At 60.6% G+C, this 22,154-nt stretch overlaps 1 protein-coding gene across 6 annotated transcripts in view; it reads right to left on the bottom strand.

Moving 5' to 3' along the window:
- The window catches only part of SRCIN1 (SRC kinase signaling inhibitor 1), a 72,784-nt gene that overhangs the window by 15,679 nt on the left and 34,951 nt on the right, over positions 1 to 22,154 (bottom strand). For 3 of the 6 annotated variants that reach the window (XM_051794552.1, XM_051794553.1, XM_051794550.1), the window contains one exon: positions 82 to 274. In XM_051794552.1, the coding sequence (XP_051650512.1) occupies positions 82 to 274 (193 nt within the window). Of the gene's footprint in view, positions 1 to 81; positions 275 to 12,158; positions 12,183 to 20,166; positions 20,600 to 22,154 lie in introns of those variants that run through there. The other 3 variants (XM_051794554.1, XM_051794551.1, XM_051794555.1) reach the window with 3 other exon arrangements.

Here is a 22,154-nt window from a genome sequence, read left to right as displayed (position 1 = left end):
GGGAGGGAACCAGGCCCCGTCCCGGCGCACACGGAGGGGTGTTTGGTGCCAGGCAGGTTCCCTGGCAGAGCCTGAGGGTACCTGGAGATCGCAGCTTGGTCTGGCTGGTGGACCGGGACAGGGGCAAGCTCTGCCGGAACCGGTTCATCCTGTTGAAGCCCAGGGGCAGCTCCGCTTCCGACATCGTTTCCAGGGATTCGGCCGAGGCGAAGGAGAGCTTGGCTTGGTCGGCCAAGCCAGGCTGGGAGCCCTGGGAGTGTCGGGAGCTCCTCGTCTGGAAAGGCAGAGGGGAGAGCTCAGAGGAGGGTGGTGATGGGTATCCCGGCCCTGGGTGTGGCGGGTGCTGCTCCCACCTGGGATGGAGAGGTTTGTGGGAATCATGGAATCATGGAATGTCCCGAGTTGGAAGGGACCACCGAAGATCACCAACTCCTGGCCCTGCACAGAACACCCCCAAAAGTCCCACCGTGTGCCTGAGGACGAGGCTGAGCCGCATCCAGGGATGCTCCATCCCGGATTTCCCACTGAGTAGGGGCCTTGATGTGATCCAGACACGAATCCTCCTCCACCTCCTGCTCCCAGCACGGCCCCCCATCCCCAGTTCCCTCACTCCTGCCATCCCTCACTCCCGTTTCCCACCTCCCAGTGCCACTCCAGTGCCTTTGAGGGCACCAGCAACCCCTGGAACAAACCCGGCCGGAGCCGCCGGAGCCGCCGGAGCCGGGACTCGCGTGCGAGCTCTGGAGTAACCTTGGCAATTCCAGGAGGTTACACATCCATTACACCAACGAACCAGCTCCTGGGAAACATAAATGCCCGGCTTATTCTGGAAGCAGAGCAGCAGCGAGGTTTATGGCTGTGTGAGCCTGGAGAAAGTAATGGATTGGGGCTTACAGCAGGAAAAATTTAATAACGCCAGGAGCCCGATTTCCCAGCGTGTTCATGCTCCAGACATGGATTTTTCGGCGCAAACATCCCCGAATACGTGGCCAGGCCCCCCCTTGGCACAGGTGCCCGTCGATGTCCCCCCCGAAAATGCCAGGCTTTGGATTTTCCAGACACATGTTGGCAAATCAAACAGAGGGAACAAACAGCTCCTGGGGTGTGGAAAAGGCGGCCCTGGAAGGGACAACAGCTCTATTTTAAGACCGGAAAGGAAAAGAAAAAAACCAACAAAAACAACAACAAAAAAATCAATATGAAATGATAACAGCCACCATCATCATTTAAATTAGACATTAATTGGAAGATTTAATTAATCCTGCGAGGTGGGGTTTTTGGAGGACTTGCAATGTTCTCGCTGGAGCTAATTGCTGGAAAATTGACTGCTTGGTTTGGCTGGTGTTGTTTGAGCACAGAGAGCTCTGGCAGCGCAGCTGCTCGAGTCTGACACCAAGGAAAGGATGCGGGGATGGACCCGGCCAGGAGCAGCACCCCGAGGGTGCCCAGCGGGTGAGGGAGCTGCAGGGAGCAGGAGGTGATGGATGGACCCTCCTCCCCCCCCTCATGCTCGTGGCACGGAGGTCTTTGGGGTGCAGCAGCTGCTTTTTGGGCTCCCCAGCCTCGCACACCCTTTAGGGTTGGTGGGTGCCCCTCTGCAGGAGTTTGCTCTGGGTTTGGGTGCTGCTGCCCAGCTCCCAGGATGGATCCAGCTGGGATCCAGCTCCCAGGATGGATCCGAACGGGGAAGAGCAGGGATGTGGTTGGGATGTGACCAACACTGCCAGGGCTGCACCTCAGCCTGGCTTTGCCCTCCTGGCTCCTTCCTGTGCTCTGTGCCACAGGGGTCTCACCCTGCCCTGTATCCATCCATCCATCCATCCATCCATCCATCCATCCACCCATCCATCCATCCCTTCTACTCCACACCCCTAAATACCCCCCAATCCCAATGCCTTGAGGTCCCTACAGCCCCTATAACCCCACATCCCAACACCCTGAGGTCCCTACAGCCCCTATAACAGCACATTCTGATGCTCTGGGGTCCCTACAGCCCCTATAACACCACACCACAACACCCTGGGGTCCCTACAGCCCCTATAACACCACACTGTGATGTCCTGGGGTCCCTACAGCCCCTATAACACCACACCCCAATACCCTGGGGTCCCTCCAGCCCGTGGGACACCTGCAGGAGCAGGTGACAGGGAGAACTTCCCCCTTCCAGGTGAACCCTGCCCTGCAGGCACCGCTGACCTCAGGTAATTAAGCTCATCTGCTGGAGATAATTATGGCATCAGTCAAACAACAACAACAACAACAAAAAAAAGGAGAAAACAGGCAGGATGGAAGTTAATGGATTTTTAGCCCGGAAGGGACCGTTCTGGCCTGATGCTCACAAAATGTGCTCCCCCAGCCCGAGCAGGGAGCAGCAGCCCCCCAAAACTGTTGCTGGCACCGGGGTAGAGCCACAGCCCCCCTCCCCAGTGCCCCTCACTCAGGGCACCCCCGTAGGCACAGGACCCTCGTGCACCCCAGGGTGCTGGAAAGCTGGGAAGGGCAGGTCCTGCAGTGGGGGGACACAATTCCAAGTGCTCCAGGGGGGGAATCTCTGCCATTTTTTGCCTGGGGGAGCAGGACCCAGGTACCCCCAGAGCCCAGGGAGGGGACAGCAGTGGCTGCTCCGACCTTGGCCTCCAGCAGCCCATTAATGAGCCACCTCGGAGGGAAACTGAGGTTTTATTGCTCTGCCTCGCTAACGATTCCTCCTGGTCTGGGACAATAAACCCACAGCTCAGCCCCCACAGATCCTGCCTCCCGCCCCTGGCACCCCTGGGGGGGCTCTGCTGCCCCTCAGCCCCTCCCACAGCCCCTCAGCCCCTCCCACAGCCACCCAGGCTGTGGATCATCCCAAACGTGCCAGGACAGGGCACCTTCAGGAGGCTCCATCCATCCCTGGGGAGTTTAAAGGACTCCACACCCGGGTTCCTGCTTTGCTGGAGGTGCTTTTGGAGGGGTCCTGATCCTGCCTGGAGGGTGCCACCCTGGGATGGGCAGTGCCAGGACCTGCCTGTGCAGGGATGGATGTTCCCCGCTGCCACCCCACCGAGGGTCACCCCGCTGTCCATCCAGAGGAGGGGGAGATGCACCCACCCAGGGGCATGCAGGGTCCCACCCCACGCCCCTCCCAGCTGGGGAAGGCTCTGTGGGTGCAGAATAAATCCCTGCAGTGACCAAAACCCACCCTGCACCCCCAGCCTGGGCACAAAGGCCCTGTCCCCCCCCCATTCCTCAGTTTTTACACCTTCAGGGACAGTTTTACCCAAGCCCAGACCCTTCCCTCCTTCAACAAGGGGCTCCTGCAGCTTCAGAAGAGCCCAAATGCTCCCTGTGGGATTTATGGGATCTGAAACCCCCCCGTGGTGGCAGGGAGGGGGTGGAGGGGAGGGGACACAGCCCCCTCGGCTTGTTGTCCCCGAGCTGCAGAGATGCCACGCTGGGAAATGACCCATTTCCTGCTGAACCAGCACTTAGAGAGGGTTAACAGGATCCCAGACTGATCCCAGACTGATTCCTGCCACGGCAGCAGCATCAGCATCTCCCCCAAACCCGGGATCCTGGAGCTGCCCCCACCAGCGTGGGAAGCAGGGGACGCTCGGAAGGGGAAGGGAAGGAGTGCAGCCACCCAAAGCCAAACAAAAGCCACCCAAAGCCAAACAAAACCCACCAAAAGCCAAACAAAAGCCACCCAAGGCCATGGGGACGAGGGTGCAGGAGGTCCCTCCCTGGGCAGAGGGGGTGGGAGGGTGGGTGGGCGACGGGCACCAAGGTCAGGGAGCAAACCTGCTGGGTGCCTGCCAGGGACTGAACCCCCACGGGGCACTCCAGCATCCCAGAGCAGAGGGAATCAGGTTTAACACCCTGGGAGTGCCCATGGGTGTTGTTGTGGTGACTGTCCCAGTGAAAACCCTCTCCCAGAGCTCCCATTTTCCCCCCCAGCCCCTCTGGAGAAGGCAGAGGAGCCAGGCAGTGGGAAGACCCCCCCACTGTGGGAGCCTTATATAAAAGAGGTGGGATGGGGAATGGAGGGAGACTCGGGGGGTTTTTTTTGTCTTTTATCTCCCCAGAGCTAAAAAAAGCCACAATTAAGTGATTCTTTTAGCTCCTAAAACCCCCAACAATCCCTTTTACTGTCAGTGCAGAAGCAGCTTCATTATATCTGCCTGGCTGGATAAGGATGCTCCTCTCCTCATCCCCGCCTCTCCCCTCTCCCTGTCCTCATCCTCCCTCCCTTCCTCCACACCCCTCTCCAACATTTCCCTCCCCAGCTTCCAGGGCTGAATTCTCAGAGCTGGAGGGAACCAAGGTGCCAGCAGTTTTTGAGGGATCTGGGCGAGGATTGGGGTCACCCCTCTGGATCCAGCAGTGATCGGACAACGAGCGGAGCTGCTGGATCTGGATGGGGAGGGGGAGAGGTCAGGAGAGGAGCAGAGGGACCAGGGGCACAGAGGAGACTGGCAGAAAGAGGGTGGAAGGGCACAGGAGCAGCTCTGGACCTCCCACAGGCCACTTCAAAGAAGACAGGAGCGGAAAAAAAACATGGGAAAAAATGCGTGGGGAAAGGCCCCTGCCCCGGGATGGAGCAGCTGTTCCCACACAACACTCCAAGCCACAGGAGCTCGTTAATATTTGCACTCTGTTCCTAAGCCAGGCAGGAAGGGTGACCCTGCCAAGGGACCCTCAGGGAGGGGGCATGGGGTCTGTCCCAGTGGATCCTCCACCAGCTCCTGCTCCCTCTCTGAGGGGCACACTGGACTCGACCTGAGGAGACAACCGTCCCTTCAGGGCTGTTCCTGCCTGACCCTGGGACACCCCACCCTCCCCAGGGCTGTTCCTGCCTGACCCTGGGACATCCCACCCTCCCCAGGGCTGTTCCTGCCTGACCCTGGGACATCCCACCCTCCCCAGGGCTGTTCCTGCCTGACCCTGGGACATCCCACCCTCCCCAGGGCTGTTCCTGCCTCACCCTGGGACACCCCACCCTCCCCAGGGCTGTTCCTGCCTCACCCTGGGACACCCCACCCTCCCCAGCACGCCGGGGGCTCGGGGGGCTTCCAGCCGCGGGAAAACATTATTTGCAACAAGGGGAGAGGGAGCAAAGGGGAGGGGGGGTGTCCCTGAACACCCCACTGAGACACACACGGGGCACACAGCTCCCCAGCCCAGCTCAGCCCGAGCTCTGCAGCCTCTCTCCCCCCCAAAAATCCCCCCAGACACAGAGCTGGACTCACCACCAGGCTGGATAAGCCCTCGCTGTCCTAATGCCACCGGCAGTGCCTGTCCCCGAGCTCAGCCTCTCCTCGCCAGGAGAAGCCTCCTGGGCTGTGGTGGGCGGCTCCAGGGGGGGCTGGGCCCGGCAGCAGCCCCCTGGCCCCCCCAGCTCACGCTCCATCCCGTGCCATGGGCAGGGCTGATGCCCCGGAGCACGGCCGGGCATCGCCCCGGAGCGGGGGGATGGAGAGCCTGGAAGGTCCCGGCAGCTTCACCGCCCAGCCAAGCCACCACCTTGCCCACTCCTGCCCGTTTGCATCTCCTCTGCTGTGCCACATGATGGGGATAAAGGAGAGGGACCCCTGCAATCCCTGGGAAACAGCTGGCACGGCGCTGGCCCAGCCGTGGGCACAACCGGTTATTTACCAAGTACACAAAGCCCTGCTCCGGCCCCTGGTTGGACACTGAGCTGGATTAATCCCTCATAATCCCCCTCTCATCGCTTAATCCAGCATCCCACCACCACAGGTCCCATCTGGTGGAGTGCTGAGCCCCCGGGATGGGCGCTGGGGCTCAGCATCCCAGTGGGAATGAGGAGACCCCACCAGCCTCTGGGAGCAGGGAAGGGCCTTTTGGAATCTTGGCTGTGTGGACACTCCCAGCCCCGGGACCAGGGTGAGCCCTGAACCTTCCTGCAAACCAGCTGGTGCCAGCACAGCCCAAACTGCTCCCTGCCTTCATTCATTCCTTCCCTTCATTCATTCATTCCCCACGAACTCCGCTTGTCCTTAATTATTGATGCTCCCAGAGGTGACTCAGCCAAGAGCTGGAGCTGTTTTGTAAGAGGAGCAGAGCCCAGGTAACAGGACACTTCCCCTGCCCACCCCTCCCTGCCTCCGGCCTGGCTGCAAATTCCTCCTGGGGAAGCATCCCTGAGCAGGACTCAGCAATTCCAACCAGAACCCAGCATTCCCAACCGGAATTCAGCATCCCTGGGACCCAGGCGTGACCTCAGCAGCCTCCCAGGCCCGGGTGTTGGCCCTCCAGCTTCAAACCAGTCACAGACAGGGCATCCCAGCATTGCCCCTGCCTGGCAGTGCTGCCACCCTGCTCCCACATCCCAGCTCAGGCACTCGATCCCGGCTCCATCCTGGTGAAACCAAACCCCTCTGTATCCTCACACAGCCTTCCCCCTCCCCAGCTCCACCAGCCAGGAATGCTGAACTCCTCGTGCAGGAGGGAATTCCACCAGCCCAGCCCCTGCCTCTGGAAAGGGAAGAGCCGGGAGCTGCCCAGCCAGGAAGAAAAGGAGGGAAAACTGGAGGTAACTGGGGCTGCAAAGGTGGAAGGAATGAGAGGCCCAGGATGCTCTGAAGGGATATTCCAGGAGTCTCCCCCATCCAGGGGGGTTCAGTCCCCTCCCCTCTCCCCACCCCCGCCCGTGTCTCGCCACCAAATTAAAAGCGTTGCCGCTCTCGGCAGCAATAATTCACCCCCTTCTAATGCTCAACATTTTGTCAGGATTATCCCGATTAACCCAGAATTAATCCCGATCTCAATGTTAACAGGATTAGCGTTAAAATCGGATTAGTTCTTTAAACCGGACCCCTTGACTAAAGCACGGGGGCCTCCCTCCCCCTCCAGATGTGCGCGGCCCGCCCCCCGCAGCCAGATGTGAGCCCTGCCCTGGGATGTTTGTCCCCGCAGCCAGAACCGCCGCGATCCCGACATCCAGCACCTGCCCGACCCTCCCGGGGGGGTGACGGAACTCGGATATCGCTTTTCCAAACTGAAAAAAACCCCCCTTTGCCCCCGGACGCGGCTCCGCGGGGACACGGGTGGCCGCTCGGCCCCTCTCTCTGCGTTTTCTCCCCTTCCCGCTGGCACCGACAGCCTTCGCCTGCCCGATGAATATTTAAAAGCCTGGATCCTCTGCAGCCTCATGAATATTGACGCTGCTGGTTGCCCAGCGCGATCCTTCACCCGGCAGCACCTGCCTGGCAGAGGGGACCGGGGTCGGACCAGGATACCTGCCCGGGAGAGGGAAGGATCCAAGGGCTGTCCCCCCGCGGGTCCAGCCATGATGAGGAGGACTCTGCGTTCAGTCCCCAAAACGCTCGTTTTCTCCCCAAAACCACGGGGGTGGAGCAGCCTCACTGCTCGCAGTGGGGCAGCAGAAGGTCCCGGTGCCCGGGACAGGGAACCATGGAACAGCTGCTCCACCCCTGGCAGGAGGCTGGAGCTGGGAACAGCCCCGGGGAGGGGACACTGCGCCCACTCATCCTCATCCCACTCATCTCCCAGCACCGGGTGCCACCTTGACTCCCACGGGGAGGACAAGCATTAATCATTAACCTCCCAGCAAAGGCAGCCGGGTTTTAATTCCCGGGGTTGTTTTCCCTGTGCCTCAAACAGGAATGTCCAGCCTGGAAGCCGTGGGGAGAGGAGCATCCTGCCGTGAGAGCATCCTGGACAAGGGGGGGATTGAATCCAGCAGCTGCCCTGAGGCTGAGGTGGTCTCAGGGCACGGGTTAGGGAGGGGAACGTGGCAGGAGATACTTTTTGGGGTGAGGGGGCCAGTCCTGCCTCCATCCCTGGCACCCCGACCCCCCCCCAGCCCCTTCCTGGCCGTGCTCAGTCCCTGCTCTGGCGCCGCTGCCTCGTGTGACAGCAGCTTCCAAAAATAAGCAAATTACTGCATCCTTCAGGGACACTGGAGGATGGGAAGCAAAGCCAAGTGTGAGGAGGCAGCAGAGAGGGGATGGAGGGGGGAGAAGGGACGAGCCCTTGCAAGGGATGAAGGGCTGCAGCACCACGGAGGGGACCTGGAAAGCAGCAGGGACACGGGGCAGCAGCGTCAGGGACAAGGACTTCAGGGTGGCAGGTGACAAGGCTCAGCTCCCTGGAATCTGAGGCAGGATTTGCTGGAGCAGCTGTGGACAGGGAGCTGGGAAACGTGTGCCAGAGCCTCTCGGGGAAAAAGGCTTGGAGGGGCCGGTTGGAAGTGCAAAAAAACCCCAAAGCCAGAGACTTCAGCAGGATCAGCTGCAGGGAAACAGCCTCAAATCTGGGACTCCAGCCCAGCCACTGCTGCAGGTTGTGCTGCTGCACCTCCCCTGGGTGACCCTGCGAGTCCCACCGCGCCTCAGCCCCCCATTCCCACGCCAGGGATGCTCCTGGCATTCCCAACAACCTGGCACCACTGCCCACGGCACGGGGGGTTGGAACGAGGTGGTCTTTAAGCTCCCTTCCGACCCAAACCACGCTGTGATTCCACGACAATGAATATCCACAACACCCAGGACCGAGGGAAAGCCGAGTGCTGGGGAGCAGCTCCCACGGCAGGTCCCAAAACCAGCCAGAGCCCCAAAAGCAGAGCGAGGAGGGGGGACCAGGAGCCCAGCAGCTGCCCCACCCCACAGCCCCCCTTCCCAGCGGGAATAACCCCTCCCTGAGCGGAGCAGGGCCCCGGGAGGGCGTGGGGAGGAGGCTGGTGCGGGAGCAGCGGGATTACAGGAGCTAAGCCTGCCTGCTATTTGCTCATCTCCTGCGAGTAAATACCGCTGCCTGCCTGGAATTCCGGCCGGGAGGACGCCGGCGAGATGGAAATGGCTTCCCAGAAGGAAGCCCCGTGCCATGGAGGGGCCGTAACCAGCCACCCAGTGCTGCTGGAGCAGGAGCCAGGCACCAGCTCAGCGCGGGTGACACGGCCCCAGACACTTGTTTTAAAGACAAATGCGCCCTGTGTGTCCCTCTCTCCCCGTTCTCCCTCCCACATCCCAGTCGTTTTTCCCTCCCTGGCTTTTGCTGTGCCGCCTTTGATGTTCCTTTAAAGTCCTGGCACCAAAGGAGCTCTGCTGAGGCTCTGCCTTTGGATCTTCCCATTCCTCCTCCAGCCCGCCAGGAGCCAGCCCACCCCCTGCATTAGCACAGCAGGAACCCCCAGCCCTCCGTGCTGCCTCAACTCTTTCCACAGAGGTTCCCCGCAGGATTTTTCCCCTTGGATGTGCCCCTGGACCTCCCAGGCCCTGCAAGCCCAGGGGCTGAGACGCCCCTCTGACACCCAGCACACGGCAGGGATGGTGGCTGGGAGCTGGGATGGGATTCAGGGGATGGAAATGCAGGGGGGGGGACACCAGGCTGTCCTGGTCAGGGGATTGGGAATGTGCCTGGGCACTCAGGGGATGGCAGGAGCGTGACACAGGCCACGGAGCAGCCGGATCGATGGCTCTGTGTGAGCACAGCCCGTCAGGGAGGGAGGGACAGCCGGGAGCTGAGCGGGGCTGGCTCAGGCTGGGAGTGAGGGCAGGAATGCCAGGGATGTGCTGGGGCAGGAGGAGGGAGCGTGGCAGAGGCTGGGATGGGATCTTTGGGCACCAGGGGGTGTGTGGGATGGAACGCCCGGGGACAGTGGGATGTCCTGGCCCCTCCTCTGCAACGACAGCACTGCCACCACCACACAGGAGGATCTGTGACTCACAAACACAGCAGTGCAGGGACCCCCTTCCCCAAATCCCAGGCCTGGAGACCCCCAAAGCTCAGCCAGCACCTGTCCCCGGGCAGGGGGAGGTGCCAAGGAGGGGGGACAGCAGCAGCAGACACGTGCCACGTCCCTGGGTGTCCCTGGGAATCCAGCACAGCCCTTCCCACCATCCGATCCCCTCCACCCCCTGCCAGCTGCAGCCCCCCCTCTGGGGCCAAGGGATGGAGAGGGGCTGGCTCTGCACCCCCAGCAGCAGAGCCTGGCAGCTGGACACAGCCAGGGACCCCAAAGGGCCATGGAAGTTTGATTTTGGGGGGTAGGAGGCCGAGCCTGCAGCCCCAGGAGGCCCCAGGGGACACAGGAGGCTGCGGTGGCCTCGAGGAAGCCCCCGGCACCTGCCTGCTGGGATCAGCCTCCCCGCAGGGCTCTGCCCCTGACAAGCCATCCCCAGCTGCCTCTGCCTCATGCCCCACTTGGTAGCGGGGTCAGGCAGCTGGGGCTGGGAAGAGGAGGGGGATTTAACCCATAACACATTCCCACAGCCCGGGGAGAGCCGGGAAGATGCTCCCCCTGCAACCAAAGCACCCCCAGCGTTGGGTGGAAAAACATGTGATCGGAGAAAACACATCCCTGTGGCTGCAACCCCCCGGGTGCTGCTGAGGAGGAACCTTGTGGGGTGGGGGACTCCCAAACCTCGTGCCCGTTTCGTTTCTAAGTCACAAAAAAACCGGTAAAAAACATAAAACCTGAGGATTTTGCGCCTTTCCCCCACTCCCAGCCCCAGGAATGCCCCCGGGAGCCACGTGGCTGTTCACACACACCCCCCACACCCGTTTTTTTACGCTGCAAACACTCCGAGAATGAAAACTCGGGACAAGTGCCCGCATCCCGCGTTTCCCGACTCGGGACAAGTGCCCGCATTCCCCGTTTCCCGACTCCCCCGCTCCCCTCGCTGCCGACCGCGGGAAGCCCCTGGATTGTCCACGGGGAGAGCAAAACCCACCCCGGGGGGACAACAACGCCAAGGTCATCCCGCAACACGGGCGACCTTGAAGCGTTGCCTCAGCATCCCTGGGCGAGGAGGAGTAGGAGGAGGAGGAGGAGGAGGAGGAGGAGACATGCGTACTTCACCCCGCACACAATGCCCCGACTGTTTGCGAGGTGCTGGCAGGAGCCAGAGGGCAGGGACAGCCCCTGGGAGCTGCCAGGAGGCTCCCGACAGCAGCACCGCATCCTCTCCGTGCAGCCCGGGAGAGGTGGGCACAGAGATCCCGGTGCAATACAAGCAAAAAAAGCAGGAATTCTTCCCCCCCCCCGTTCCTCCCTGCAGCCCAAGGGGCAGCGCAGAGGGTGGGGACAGGGATGCCACTTCCCCTCCCAGACACCTCCAGCCGAGCCAAACAACTTTGTTTTCTGCCCCAGAGATCCCCCCAGGCGGAACACGAGCTCGTTCCTTCCTCCTCCCTCTCCATCAATCCTGAGAAGTGCTGGCGCAGCACCTCCCGTCCCGAGATTCCCGAGCTCATCTGGTGGGATTTCTGGGGAATGAGGGGCTTGGGAGAGGGGAGAGGTGCTGGGCATCAGCCGGGTGGAGGGAGGTGAAGGGGACACGGTGGGATGGGAAGGGTGGCAGGTCCCAGAGCTCGGGCAGGGTCACCACGGGAGGGACAAGCTCAGCTCCACAGCTCGAGGAGGAGGAGGAGGGAGAGGAGGAGGAAGAGGCTGGAAACCAGAGCAACCCTCGTATCTCTGCCTGGGAGCAGCCACCAGGATGGAGCTCCACAGGTAGGCTTCCAACCCCACCCAGAACACGCCTTTTTCTGTCCTTTTCCCAGAACTCAGGTCTGTGCTGCAAGGGAATAACTCCAAAGCAGCAGGATTGGACTGTGGGGTGTGCCCTGAGAATGAGGGCAGGCCACAGACTCGTCCTGCTCAGAGACCAGGTTTGTATCTGCACAACTCAGCCCAAAACTGTAAATCCTTCTCACGAGCTCAAACCGCTGCTGAGCTGGGAACAAACTCCTTTGGCCCAGGAATCCTCCACAAACTCCTTTGGTACAGGAATCCTCAACAAAATTCCTTTGGCCCAGGAATCCTCCACAAACTCCTTTGGCCCAGGAATCCTCCACAAACTCCTTTGGCCCAGGAATCCTCCACAAACTCCTTTGGCCCAGGAATCCCCCACAAACTCCTTTGGCCCAGGAATCCTCCACAAACTCTTTTGGCCCAGGAATTCTCAACAAATTCCTTTAGCCTGGGAATCCTCAACAAACTCCTTTGGTACAGGAACCCTCCACAAACTCCTTTAGCACAGGAATCCTCAACAAAACTCCTTTGGCACAGGAATCCTCCACAAAAAAAGACACCCCCAGCTCCCACCCTCCCTCCACGGGCACAGCGATGGGACGAGGGTGGCCGAGCACATGCATTTCAAACAGAAGCATGAAAAATCAGAAATACTGACCTTAAAGCTCCAGTAGTTGGGTTGCTAACAAACGAAACAAAACAAAACAAAAATAAAACAACAAAACGAAAGAAAACACACACACACACACACAAAAAAAACACCATTAAGATTCCGCTTTGACTTTTTTGTTTTCCCTCTGAGAATCGCTGGCTTTAAACTGCCACGTTCAAAAAAAAAACCTGCTCTGGTTTCTGTCCCTCCCGAGGGGTTGGCAGAGGGTTCATGCTGAGGGTGGGAGCAGGATCATGCAGGCAGGGAGGGGTGGGGGGTTCCTGGGGGTCGGTGCAGGCTGGGGTGCAGAGCAACCCCGGCATCACTGCCAGAGCCACTGCTGTGCCCACCCCACCATCCTGGCACGTGCTGGTCGGGCTGCTGCGGTGCTGCAAGTCAGAATAATGTTCATTCTGAAAGGGATCTTCCAATCCCTCCCCCCCTACCCACCCTTTGCCCCCCCCTGTGGTGTTTTCACTGGTGTCAGACCGATGTGCTGCCGCCGGTGACAGGAGCTGGCACCGCTCACAGCCCGGTGAGCTGGAGAGCTGGCAGCTCCCCTCTCCACAGCCACCCACTGGGCATCACCACTGGGGCTCTCTGGGGATGCTCAGCTCGCTGGGACACCCACAGAGACTCGGGACCCCCTCCCAGGGCAGCCCCAGGAGGGCACGGCCGGGCCGGGGCTGCAGGAGCCCAGCAAGGCACAGAATCGTGGCATGGGTTGGGTTGGGTTGGGAGGGATCTTAAAGCTCTTAAAGCTCATCCAGTCCCAACCCCTGCCATGGGCAGGGACACTTTCCCCTATCCCAGGTTGCTCCAAGCCCTGTCCCATCTCCAGCAGGAGGGAAGGGGGATCCAGTGACCAGGGGTGGGAAAGGGATGTGCAGCTGATGGGTGGGGTGGGAGAAACAGGCACAGGGCAGCTTTTGTCCCAACAGTCTTTCACTGGGATCCAAGTTCTTGCCTGCTCTGTCCTCCCCTCTCACCCCCACCCATCCCCTTGTTTCTAGACAGCATTTATCTCTCCACCACAATCACTGTGCCTGCAAACCTGCTCCTCAGAGGATGATTTCTTTAATTGTTATTTTAAATCTAAACCAGGCTCCTGCACCAAGCTCCCAGTCCCCCCCAGTCCCTGCAATGTGCTGCCAAGGAGTCTCCCACCACAAGGCTCAGGGAGAACTGCAGTGACATCAGACCATCACAGGGTATTTATCCAAGGACTTTCCCAACCCACTGGCAGATTTGCTGCTTCCTTCCCTTCACTTGCTGCTGATTTCCCCCTTCTGCTGACAGGGTAAGCAGAGGCCCAGTCGATGTGTACAAACACAAATTCACTTGTTAGACTCATCCCAAACCTCAGCAGGACGCTCTGATTCCAATTCAAGGCGCTGCTGGCATTAATATTCCACACAACACCCGTAATCCCAACCCAAGTTCGGCCTCCACCAAACCAAAAACTGTTCTAAAAAGTGATCTGAGCCCAACGAGAGCAGCGTTCTCAGGCAGACAAGCCTCGAGGCACAAAGGTCTTTTCCAAGGGCACACCGTGACTCAGAGGCAGGACCAGGAATAGAACTTCCGAGCCCTGATTACCAGGCACTATTAGATAACAACCAGCAGGGTCCCAGCCTAGCCCTGGGCACGCCAAGCTTTTCCAAAACACTCCCTGGAAAGCCAGAAACAGCCTCAGTTTGGGACTTTTGGGACTGACAAAGCCACCCATTGCAGGGAGCCACTGACCCCAGCAGCTCCATGGCCTCAGCTCCAGGGGGAGGGTGCTGGGAACAGGGAAAGGGGTGCTGGGTGAAGGGAAAGGGGTGTTTGGTGAAGGGAAAGGGGTGCTGGGTGAAGGGAAAGGGTGCTGGGTGAAGGGAAAGGGGTGCTGGGTGAAGGGAAAGGGGTGCTGGGTGCAGGGAAAGGGGTGTTTGGTGAAGGGAAGGGGGTATTGGGTGAAGGGAAAGGGGTATTGGGTGAAGGGGAAAGGGGTGCTGGGTACAGGAAAGGGGTGCTGGATACAGGAAAGGGGTGCTGAGTGAAGGGAAAGGGGTGTTTGGTGAAGGGAAAGGGGTGCTGGGTGAAGGGAAAGGGGTTTTGAGTGAGTGGAAAGGGTGCTGGGTGAAGGAAAAGGGTGTTGGGTGAAGGGAAAGGGGTGCTGGGTGAAGGGAAAGCATGTTGGGTGAAGGGAAAGGGGTGTTTGGTGCATGGCAAGTGACCCTGGGTGCATGGCAAGCGACTCTGGGCACAAGGCAGGCTGGTAGCAGCAGTGCCCACCCAGCAGTGCACGGGGGCAAAGCCCAAACTCCAGCAGTGCCACGTGCCAGCCCAAAGCACCGACCCCGGGCAGAGGCTCTGGTGGCACCTCCCGCTCAGCTGGAGCTGTCTGGGTGCTGAGCAGGATTGCATCAGCCCCTGAAGGCTCTGACATTCCCTGGGAACGTCTCCAGGGAAGCTGCACAGGGCAGCAGTTCTGTAACTCTGCTCCTGCTCATCAGCCTCACCCCGGGCTGGGATGTGGCTTCCCAGGAGAGCCTGAGACAAACCACACCCGATTTCAAAGGGGTAGGAGCAAACCCTCCATCCCCTGCCCTCGGCAGCCTCCAGCAGCTGCCTCTCCCCTCCTGCCTGCACCAGCACACCCAGGACCTGCTCCCCAAATTCTGCCTTCACACCTGGGGGGTGCTCATGTCCCCCCCCAACTCCTGCATGCTCTGAATGGCTGCAATGGGCCCTTCCCATGAGATCAGGTGTTTCAGCATCACTGGGAAGAGCTGTGGTCAAACCAGTCTGGCCCAGTCCCCCAAAAGGACCCCAACCCAGTCCGTGGCAGGAGACGACGCCCCTGACTTTTTCCTCTCTGCAACTTTTCCTTTTTCCTCTCCCTGCTCTTCGTTTTGCTCTTGGAGAGTCTCAGTAATTTTCCTCAGCCCTGATATTACTGATCCTATCTCCTGCCAGCCCCGGGTGTGTATTTTATTTATTATTTTAGGATGACTGGACAAGCTTATCACAAAGCCCATAAATTACACCCCCACCGCACACAACCAGCTCCCCATCACATCACGAGCTCGTCTGAACCCCAAGTGCCAAGGGAGGGGATCCAGAACGTTCTGGAAGCGATTCGGGCTGGAGAGCATGACCTGGAGAACACGCCAGGATGGCCCAGCACCCGCCCTCTCCCAGGTCCCTGGATCCAGCCCTGGAAAAGCCCTTTCTCTGGGACCCCTGAGCAGCAGAGGGGGGACAGGGACACGCTGCCCGCCCTGCCCGTGCCCTGCTGGGTGGCAGGGCCGTGCAGGGCTGACAATCTGGCGCTGTCTGCCAGCGCCAAGCGGGCCCTGGACACCACCACGCAGACCTTTGTGGGCTCCATCTGTCCCCACAGGCACTGCTGCCGCTCGGGCACACTGCCCAGCTCAGCCTCCACCCATCCCAAACCCCCCAGAGCAACGAGGATGGACCCCCAGCACCCCCAGCACGGGGGTCCCGCCCCGGGCACGGCACTGGTGGGACACCAGGACAGCACAGGCACGGCCTGAAATGAAGCCACATCCCAAAATCCAGGGGCAGGGCAGGGACAGCCCCCCCAGCTCAGTGCCCAGCTCCCTGCCAGCCCCCCCCCCCCGGCAGCCAGCCAGGCTGGCAAGGGTTGGATTTGTACAAAGGGAAAGGCAAGAGGAGAGGGCCAAGGTAGAATTAACATATCGCTGGCTCTTCAAAAGCATCAAAGGGAGATAATGGTCCGAGGGAGGATTTGAAGCGACAGCCTTGTTACAAGCAATAAAGCAGGAGGCTCCTTGCAGCAGGGCTCTGCAGAAGGTAGGGAGAATTACAAAGGCTGAGATTATAATTACAATGAAAGTCATGTCCATGATGCTGCAAAAATGATGGACTAAACAGGACCAGGCCCCCCTCCCAGAGCACAGACGTGTGTGTGTGTGCACAGGAGCTGGAACACACGTGTGAGAGCAGGGAGGGGGTGGAGGTGCTGCCCTGAACCCAGGGCCACGCACAGAGGGATGCTTGGAGGGGTGCAAACACACACACACACACACACACACACACACACACACACACACGCTGCAGGGAGGAAAAGCAGAGCTGGAGGGATGTGATCAAGGACACACTGGAGTTAAGTTTAAAATAAACCAGTCTTTGTGGTTGTCCCAGGAGGAGACAGGAGGTAAATGAAATCCAAGCGGGTCATTGCCCTGACCAAGGTGGATTTCCCTTGGTTAGCAAATAAAACACAAACCTGTTAGCGATTAACAAGGCAGGACCAAGTGTCCCTCTAAAATGGGCAGCAGCAGCAGCCCCAGCTCCCACAAGGGAGGACAGAGGCAGCTTCATCGGCTTTTTAATTAACTCATTTCCAGGAGTTCCAGTTCCTGATCAAGTCCCCCCCTCAGGCACGACGTCTTGACAAACAAAAATCTCCTTGAAAAATAACTGCGAACCGAGTTTAATCTGTTCCTCCTTATTAAAGGTTTTTTTTTTTTTTTTTAATGCTTTTCAGCACAAGAGAAACCGAATTAAAGTGGAAATGGCAAAGTGACAAGACGAGAGAGAGTCGAATGCAAACAGTGACCGGGCAGAGCGGGGAGCGAGTGCTGCAGATCTTGTCACCTGGGGTCTCACAATCATTGCAAGGATCTCTCCAACCTGAGCAGCAGAGAGGCCAGTGGAGACAAGACGGGATGCAGGAGGGCTGGGGCTCGTTCCCATCACACCTGGGCTCCTAAGGAGGCTCGGTGAGTCACCCAAACCGGACCCCTCCATGAGAAGGGCACCAAGGCACTCGTTTTGCTGCTCTGGCATCTTTAGGCAGAGCCTTGGGGTTTGTTACCCCTGTCCCCAGCCCCCAGAGGCTCTGATGGCTATCACAGTGTCACCAGAGATGCCACAGCCAGCTGTCACAGTGACTCAATGGGACCCTTGTCCCAGCTGCACGGCTCAAACTTTCCCTCCAGGACCCTCCACCTGCCCACGCACCCTCCTCCTCCTCCTCCTCCTCCAAGAGCATCAGCTCTTCAGCACTAATTACAGCCTTGACCTACAGCGTGGTGTCTCTGGGGCAGCCCAGGTGACACCAGAGCCCAAACACCTCTGGCCATCAGTGCATTTGCACCCCTGACTCTCCCTCAAGCCCCCTCCTTTCCTGATAAGCAGATCTGCAACGTCTGCTCGGAGCAATGCATCAGGACACGCTCTGCTGGGGAGCAGCCATGCCACTGCCTGCCTGGGCTCCAGAACCTCCCTTCTGCAGCCTCCACGGCCAAGGTCAGGGACCTCTCCCGTGCTGCAGGTGCCCTGGGGACCAGGTTTGGTGCCCAGCACACCCCCAGCCCGCTCGGGAGGGGAGGGGGTGGGTGTGTGTCTCTGTTCCACCTCTACCCGGCCCCTGCACCAACAGGAGCTCCCCGCAGGGGTCAAGGTGTCCTCCACCTTCCATCCTGCTCCCGGGCCAAAGGTTTTGGGGGAAAGCAGGGAGAGCAGGCAGAAGTTGGGCAGATCAGATGGCAGAGTAGCTATGGCAACGGCACGGCGTAGGTGGACCAACACAATGGGGACGTGCAGGGTGAACCCGGCAGCGAGCAGGCAGCGAGCAGGCAGCGAGCACGGCTCCGCTCCCCGCCGCGCACGGCACCGGCAGCACCGCGCTCCGACCCCCGGCAGCCTCGGGGTGACCTCCCCCCTCCCATCAGGGCGCCCCCAAACCCGGGGAAGCTCATCCCTGTAGGTAAACACCGAGAAACCCAAGGGACGAGGGCCGTATCCTCCGCGGGGTCGCCCGGACACGCCGGCACCGCAGCCGTGCCCTCGGGGGGGGGTGACGGCAGCCGCGGCCCCCCCGCCGCCCGCCGCAGGGTCCCGGGGGTACCGCTGCCCACCCACCCCCTGCCCAGCCAGCAGCAAAGCGTGGTGGGGGGGCAGGACCCCGACACGCGGCTGATGGAGACCGACCTGCTCTTCCCCGCTCCCCTCCCGACGCCGCCGGTGCCGCCGGAGCGGGGCTGGAGGAGCCGCAGGGACGGCGGAGCTGCCGCTCCGGCTGCTGCTGCTGCTGCTGCTGCTGCTGCAGGGCTTTGGCGTTCCCTCCCCTCAGCCCGCTCCGCGCCAGCCCAGCCCCGCCACACCGGCGCAAGGACCCGTCTCGCAAAGACCCCCGGGCGGAAGGAGATTGGGTTGGGGTTGGGAACAGCAGGAAACTTCGGGGCAGGGATGGACGGACGAGTTCACCTTGCCCGTGTGTGCCGGAGAGCAGGAAAACGCGCGGCCCTTCCAGGGAGGAACCGCGGCGAGGAAGGGGGAGCACCGGGAGCGCGGCCGTGCCAGGAGGAGCGCTCCAGGTGCATCCCACCTCCAATCCCCCGTGGGCATTTACCGGGCATCTCCCTGCCAGGTGATTCCATGAGCTCATTCCTGCCCTTCCCAGGGCTGCCATCACTGTCACCAGCGCATTTTTTACCCACTTCTCTGGGACTTCAAGACCCGGTTCCATTAAAAAAAAACAACAACCAAACAACCAAGGAGAAGTGGGGTGACCCACAGAGCTTTACACGACTCCAGCTCCCCCAAACCATGGGCCAGGTCTCTTTTAATCAGCCAGGAATTGCTCCCAGGAAAGCAAAATCAGGGAATCGATGGGGACAGCTCCAGGGACAGGCACACACGCTCATGTTACTCCCGACAGCCACGCACGCTCTGCTCCACCATTACAGCCCTTCCCGCCGCTCTCCACCTCCCGAGACCAACATGACACTTCAGGAACCACCAGGGAGGACCCTGCTTCCCTCTCCCACCACACTCGTGCCACCAGGGTCACCTCGGGCAGCGCTCACAGGCCACCAGCCCCTCTGGCTCTGCAAAGGTGGAGTGCCCAGGGACCCCCAAACCTGCCCGTGCCGGGTACCCCATGAGGACAAGGCGATGCCAATCCCATGCCGAGGCCACGGGCACCTCTCCGTGTGGCTCTGACACCCCTCAGGGGGCTGGAGCGAGGTGGGGGTCAAACTGTTCATCCCCTTGCAGGGGTCTGGCTTTGGGTACCCACCTGGGGGTCCCCGCAAGGCTGGCAGGTGCCCTGTGGGGAGGATGCCCAGCCAGGCGAGCTGGAGGCAGGACAAACCCCCGCAGGGCACAGGGATGCTGCGTGCCTAGGCCACCATCTGCCCCTCTCCACTGCCCGGGAGGGGCAGAGGGGATCAGTGTCCCCTGAGGGGGGACAGGGACACGGGTGACAACGCAGAGCTGCCCTGGGACCTGGCATGGTGGCATGGGGGCTTTGCATGGCCCCCATGTGCACATGGAGGGGGGCACAGTGAGACCCCCCAGGTGCTGCACCAAAGGGCAAGGCAGGGACGATGGCACCCACAAACTGCCACCCCCTCCTGCTGCCAGCCACAAACTGCCACCCCCTCCTGCTGCCAGCCACAAACTGCCACCCCCTCCTGCTGCCAGCCTGGGAATGGGGGGAACCCCCAGGAAAGGGGAAACGGGGGGAGGCTGGAGGGAAAGGGGGAGGCTGGAGGGAAAGGGGGGCTGGAGGGAAAGGGGGGCTGGAGGGAAAGGGGGGGCTGGAGGGAAAGGGGGGGCTGGAGGGAAAGGAGGGGCTGGAGGGAAAGGGGGGGGCTGGAGGGAAAGGGGGGGACTGGAGGGAAAGGGGGGGAGGCTGGAGGGAAAGGGGGGGGCTGGAGGGGAAGGGGGGGGCTGGAGGGAAAGGAGGGCTAAAGGAAAGTGAAGGCTGAAGGAAAGGGGGGCTAAAGGAAAGGGGGGACAATCCCCTCTCTGGGGCCGAGCCCCGCTGCCAGCGCAAGGACACGATCGGTCGGTGCCGGGGTGGGGGAGAGGGCAACCAGCATCTCCAGGTGGCGACCGGGAATTCTGGGGAGGGGCATAGCGGGATGGGTAGGAAGCACACCAGGACAGCCGGGGAAGGGGAGCTCGGGGGGGAGAATCTGACACCGGGGGGGAACACGACCCACTCCATCCCGCTCCGCCCGCCCGGTACCTGCGGCAGGTGAGCGCCGCGGGGTCCGCAGCGCCGCTCGGCCCGGCTCGGCCCCTCCCGGCTCCTCCCGGCTCCTCCCGGCTCCTCCCGGCCCCGTTCGGCCCCGCCGGGCTCGGCTCGGCTCGGGGGGCGCGGGCGGGGCCGAGGGGGCGGAGCCACCCCCACCTCCCGCCCCGCCCCGCCCCGCCCCGCCCGCGGCAACGTCGCCATGGCAACCGCGGCACCGCACCGCCACCGCAGCGCCGGCAGGGGGCGCTGAGCGCGCGGGGGGGCGGGGCCGGGAGGGAAGGGGGGGGGGGGGGGGAGCGTTGGGAACAGCCAGGGATGGACACGGGGATGGACACCGGGAATAACGGGGATGGACACCGGGAATAACCGGGATGGACACCGGGATGGACACGGGGATGGACACCGGGATGGACACCGGGAATAACGGGGATGGACACAGGGAATAACCGGGATGGACACCGGGATGGACACGGGAATAATGGGGATGGACACCGGGAATAACCGGGATGGACACCGGGATGGACACCGGGAATAACGGGGATGGGCACAGGGAATAACAGGGATGGACACCGGGATGGACACCAGGATGGACACAGGGATGGGCACTGGGAATAACGGGGATGGACACAGGGAATAAGAGGGATGGGCACAAGGATGGGCACCAGGAATAACAGGGATGGGCACAGGGATGGGCACCAGGAATAACAGGGATGGGCACAGGGAATCACAGGGATGGGCGCTGGGAATCACACATGGATTCAGGCATGGATTCACACACACGTGGATGCGCACACAGGGATGGGCACCTGCATCCCACCCTTCATCCCTTCCTGCATCCCAACCTTCCCTTCCTTCATCCCACCCTTCATCCCTTCCTGCATCCCACCCTTCATCCCTTCCTTCATCCCACCCTTCATCCCTTCCTGCATCCCAACCTTCCCTTCCTGCATCCCAACCTTCATCCCTTCCTGCATCCCAACCTTCATCCCAACCTTCATCCCTACCTGTACCCCCCCTACATCCCTGCACTCCCTGCCTGGCCCTTCCAACTTAATCCCTACCTTCCCCCCCCCCTTCATCCCTACCTGCCCTCCCCCTCGTGCCCCCCCTGGGTGCTGCTGGGGGTCCCTGGGGGCTGCACATCCACACTGCCTCTTATTTATTCATTCCACAGGCGGATTTATCCCGGGCAGCTGCAAATCTGCTGCCGTCAGGCGGCCACCACCATGTTCCCAACACTCAGCTCCAGCCTTTCCAGCCTTTCCAGCCTTTTCCTGGCCTTTTTTCCTTTTTTTTTTTCCTTTCCCTGCAGCACAACTGGACGAGCTGAAATCCAAGATTCCGGATTTTTTGGGAGCAGACTGAGGGACACCTCAGCTCCAGCTCAGCCCCGGGGCTCAACCCCACCCTGCGTCCTCTCAGAAGAGGTCTAATCCCAACACAGCTTTTTACAGGTTATGGACAAGAAATGAGTCCCTAATCCCTGTTTTTCCTAGGATTCAGAATCCATCTGCACAAAGCCACACGTTCCCAGACCTTATGCACCCGCTGAGCCCCGTGTGGGAAAAGCACATCCCAAAGCAACGGGAATATCAGAACCAGGGATGGACCACAATATTATTTTCCTAATAACATAAAATCATTTTCTTTATTTTCCTACCTGTCCCTTATTTTTCTAACTCATTCCTCATTTTTCCAGCAGTTCCTAACTTTCTGTGTACTCAACACGAGGCACCACAGAGAATCTCTGGACAAATCCCAACTCCCAGAGCATCAACCATGGAACCACAGAACACTGTGGGTTGGAAGGGACCTTAAAGATCATCCACTTCCACCCCCCTCCTGCCGGATTTACCCCTCCCAGGGCAGGATTTTCCCCCCAGTTCCCACAGCCAACACACTCCAGCAGCCCCCCATCCCCATCCCCATCCCCATTCCCATTCCCATTCCCATTCCTCTCTTTATCATTAATATTCCCA

The sequence above is a fragment of the Manacus candei genome, unplaced genomic scaffold (assembly GCF_025592945.1).
Source record: "Manacus candei isolate 608988 ecotype Guabito, Panama unplaced genomic scaffold, ASM2559294v1 h1tg000040l, whole genome shotgun sequence".
Taxonomy (NCBI): Eukaryota; Metazoa; Chordata; class Aves; order Passeriformes; family Pipridae; genus Manacus; species Manacus candei.
Note: the sequence above shows the minus strand (reverse complement) of the source record. Positions and strands in the feature narration are given on the sequence as shown.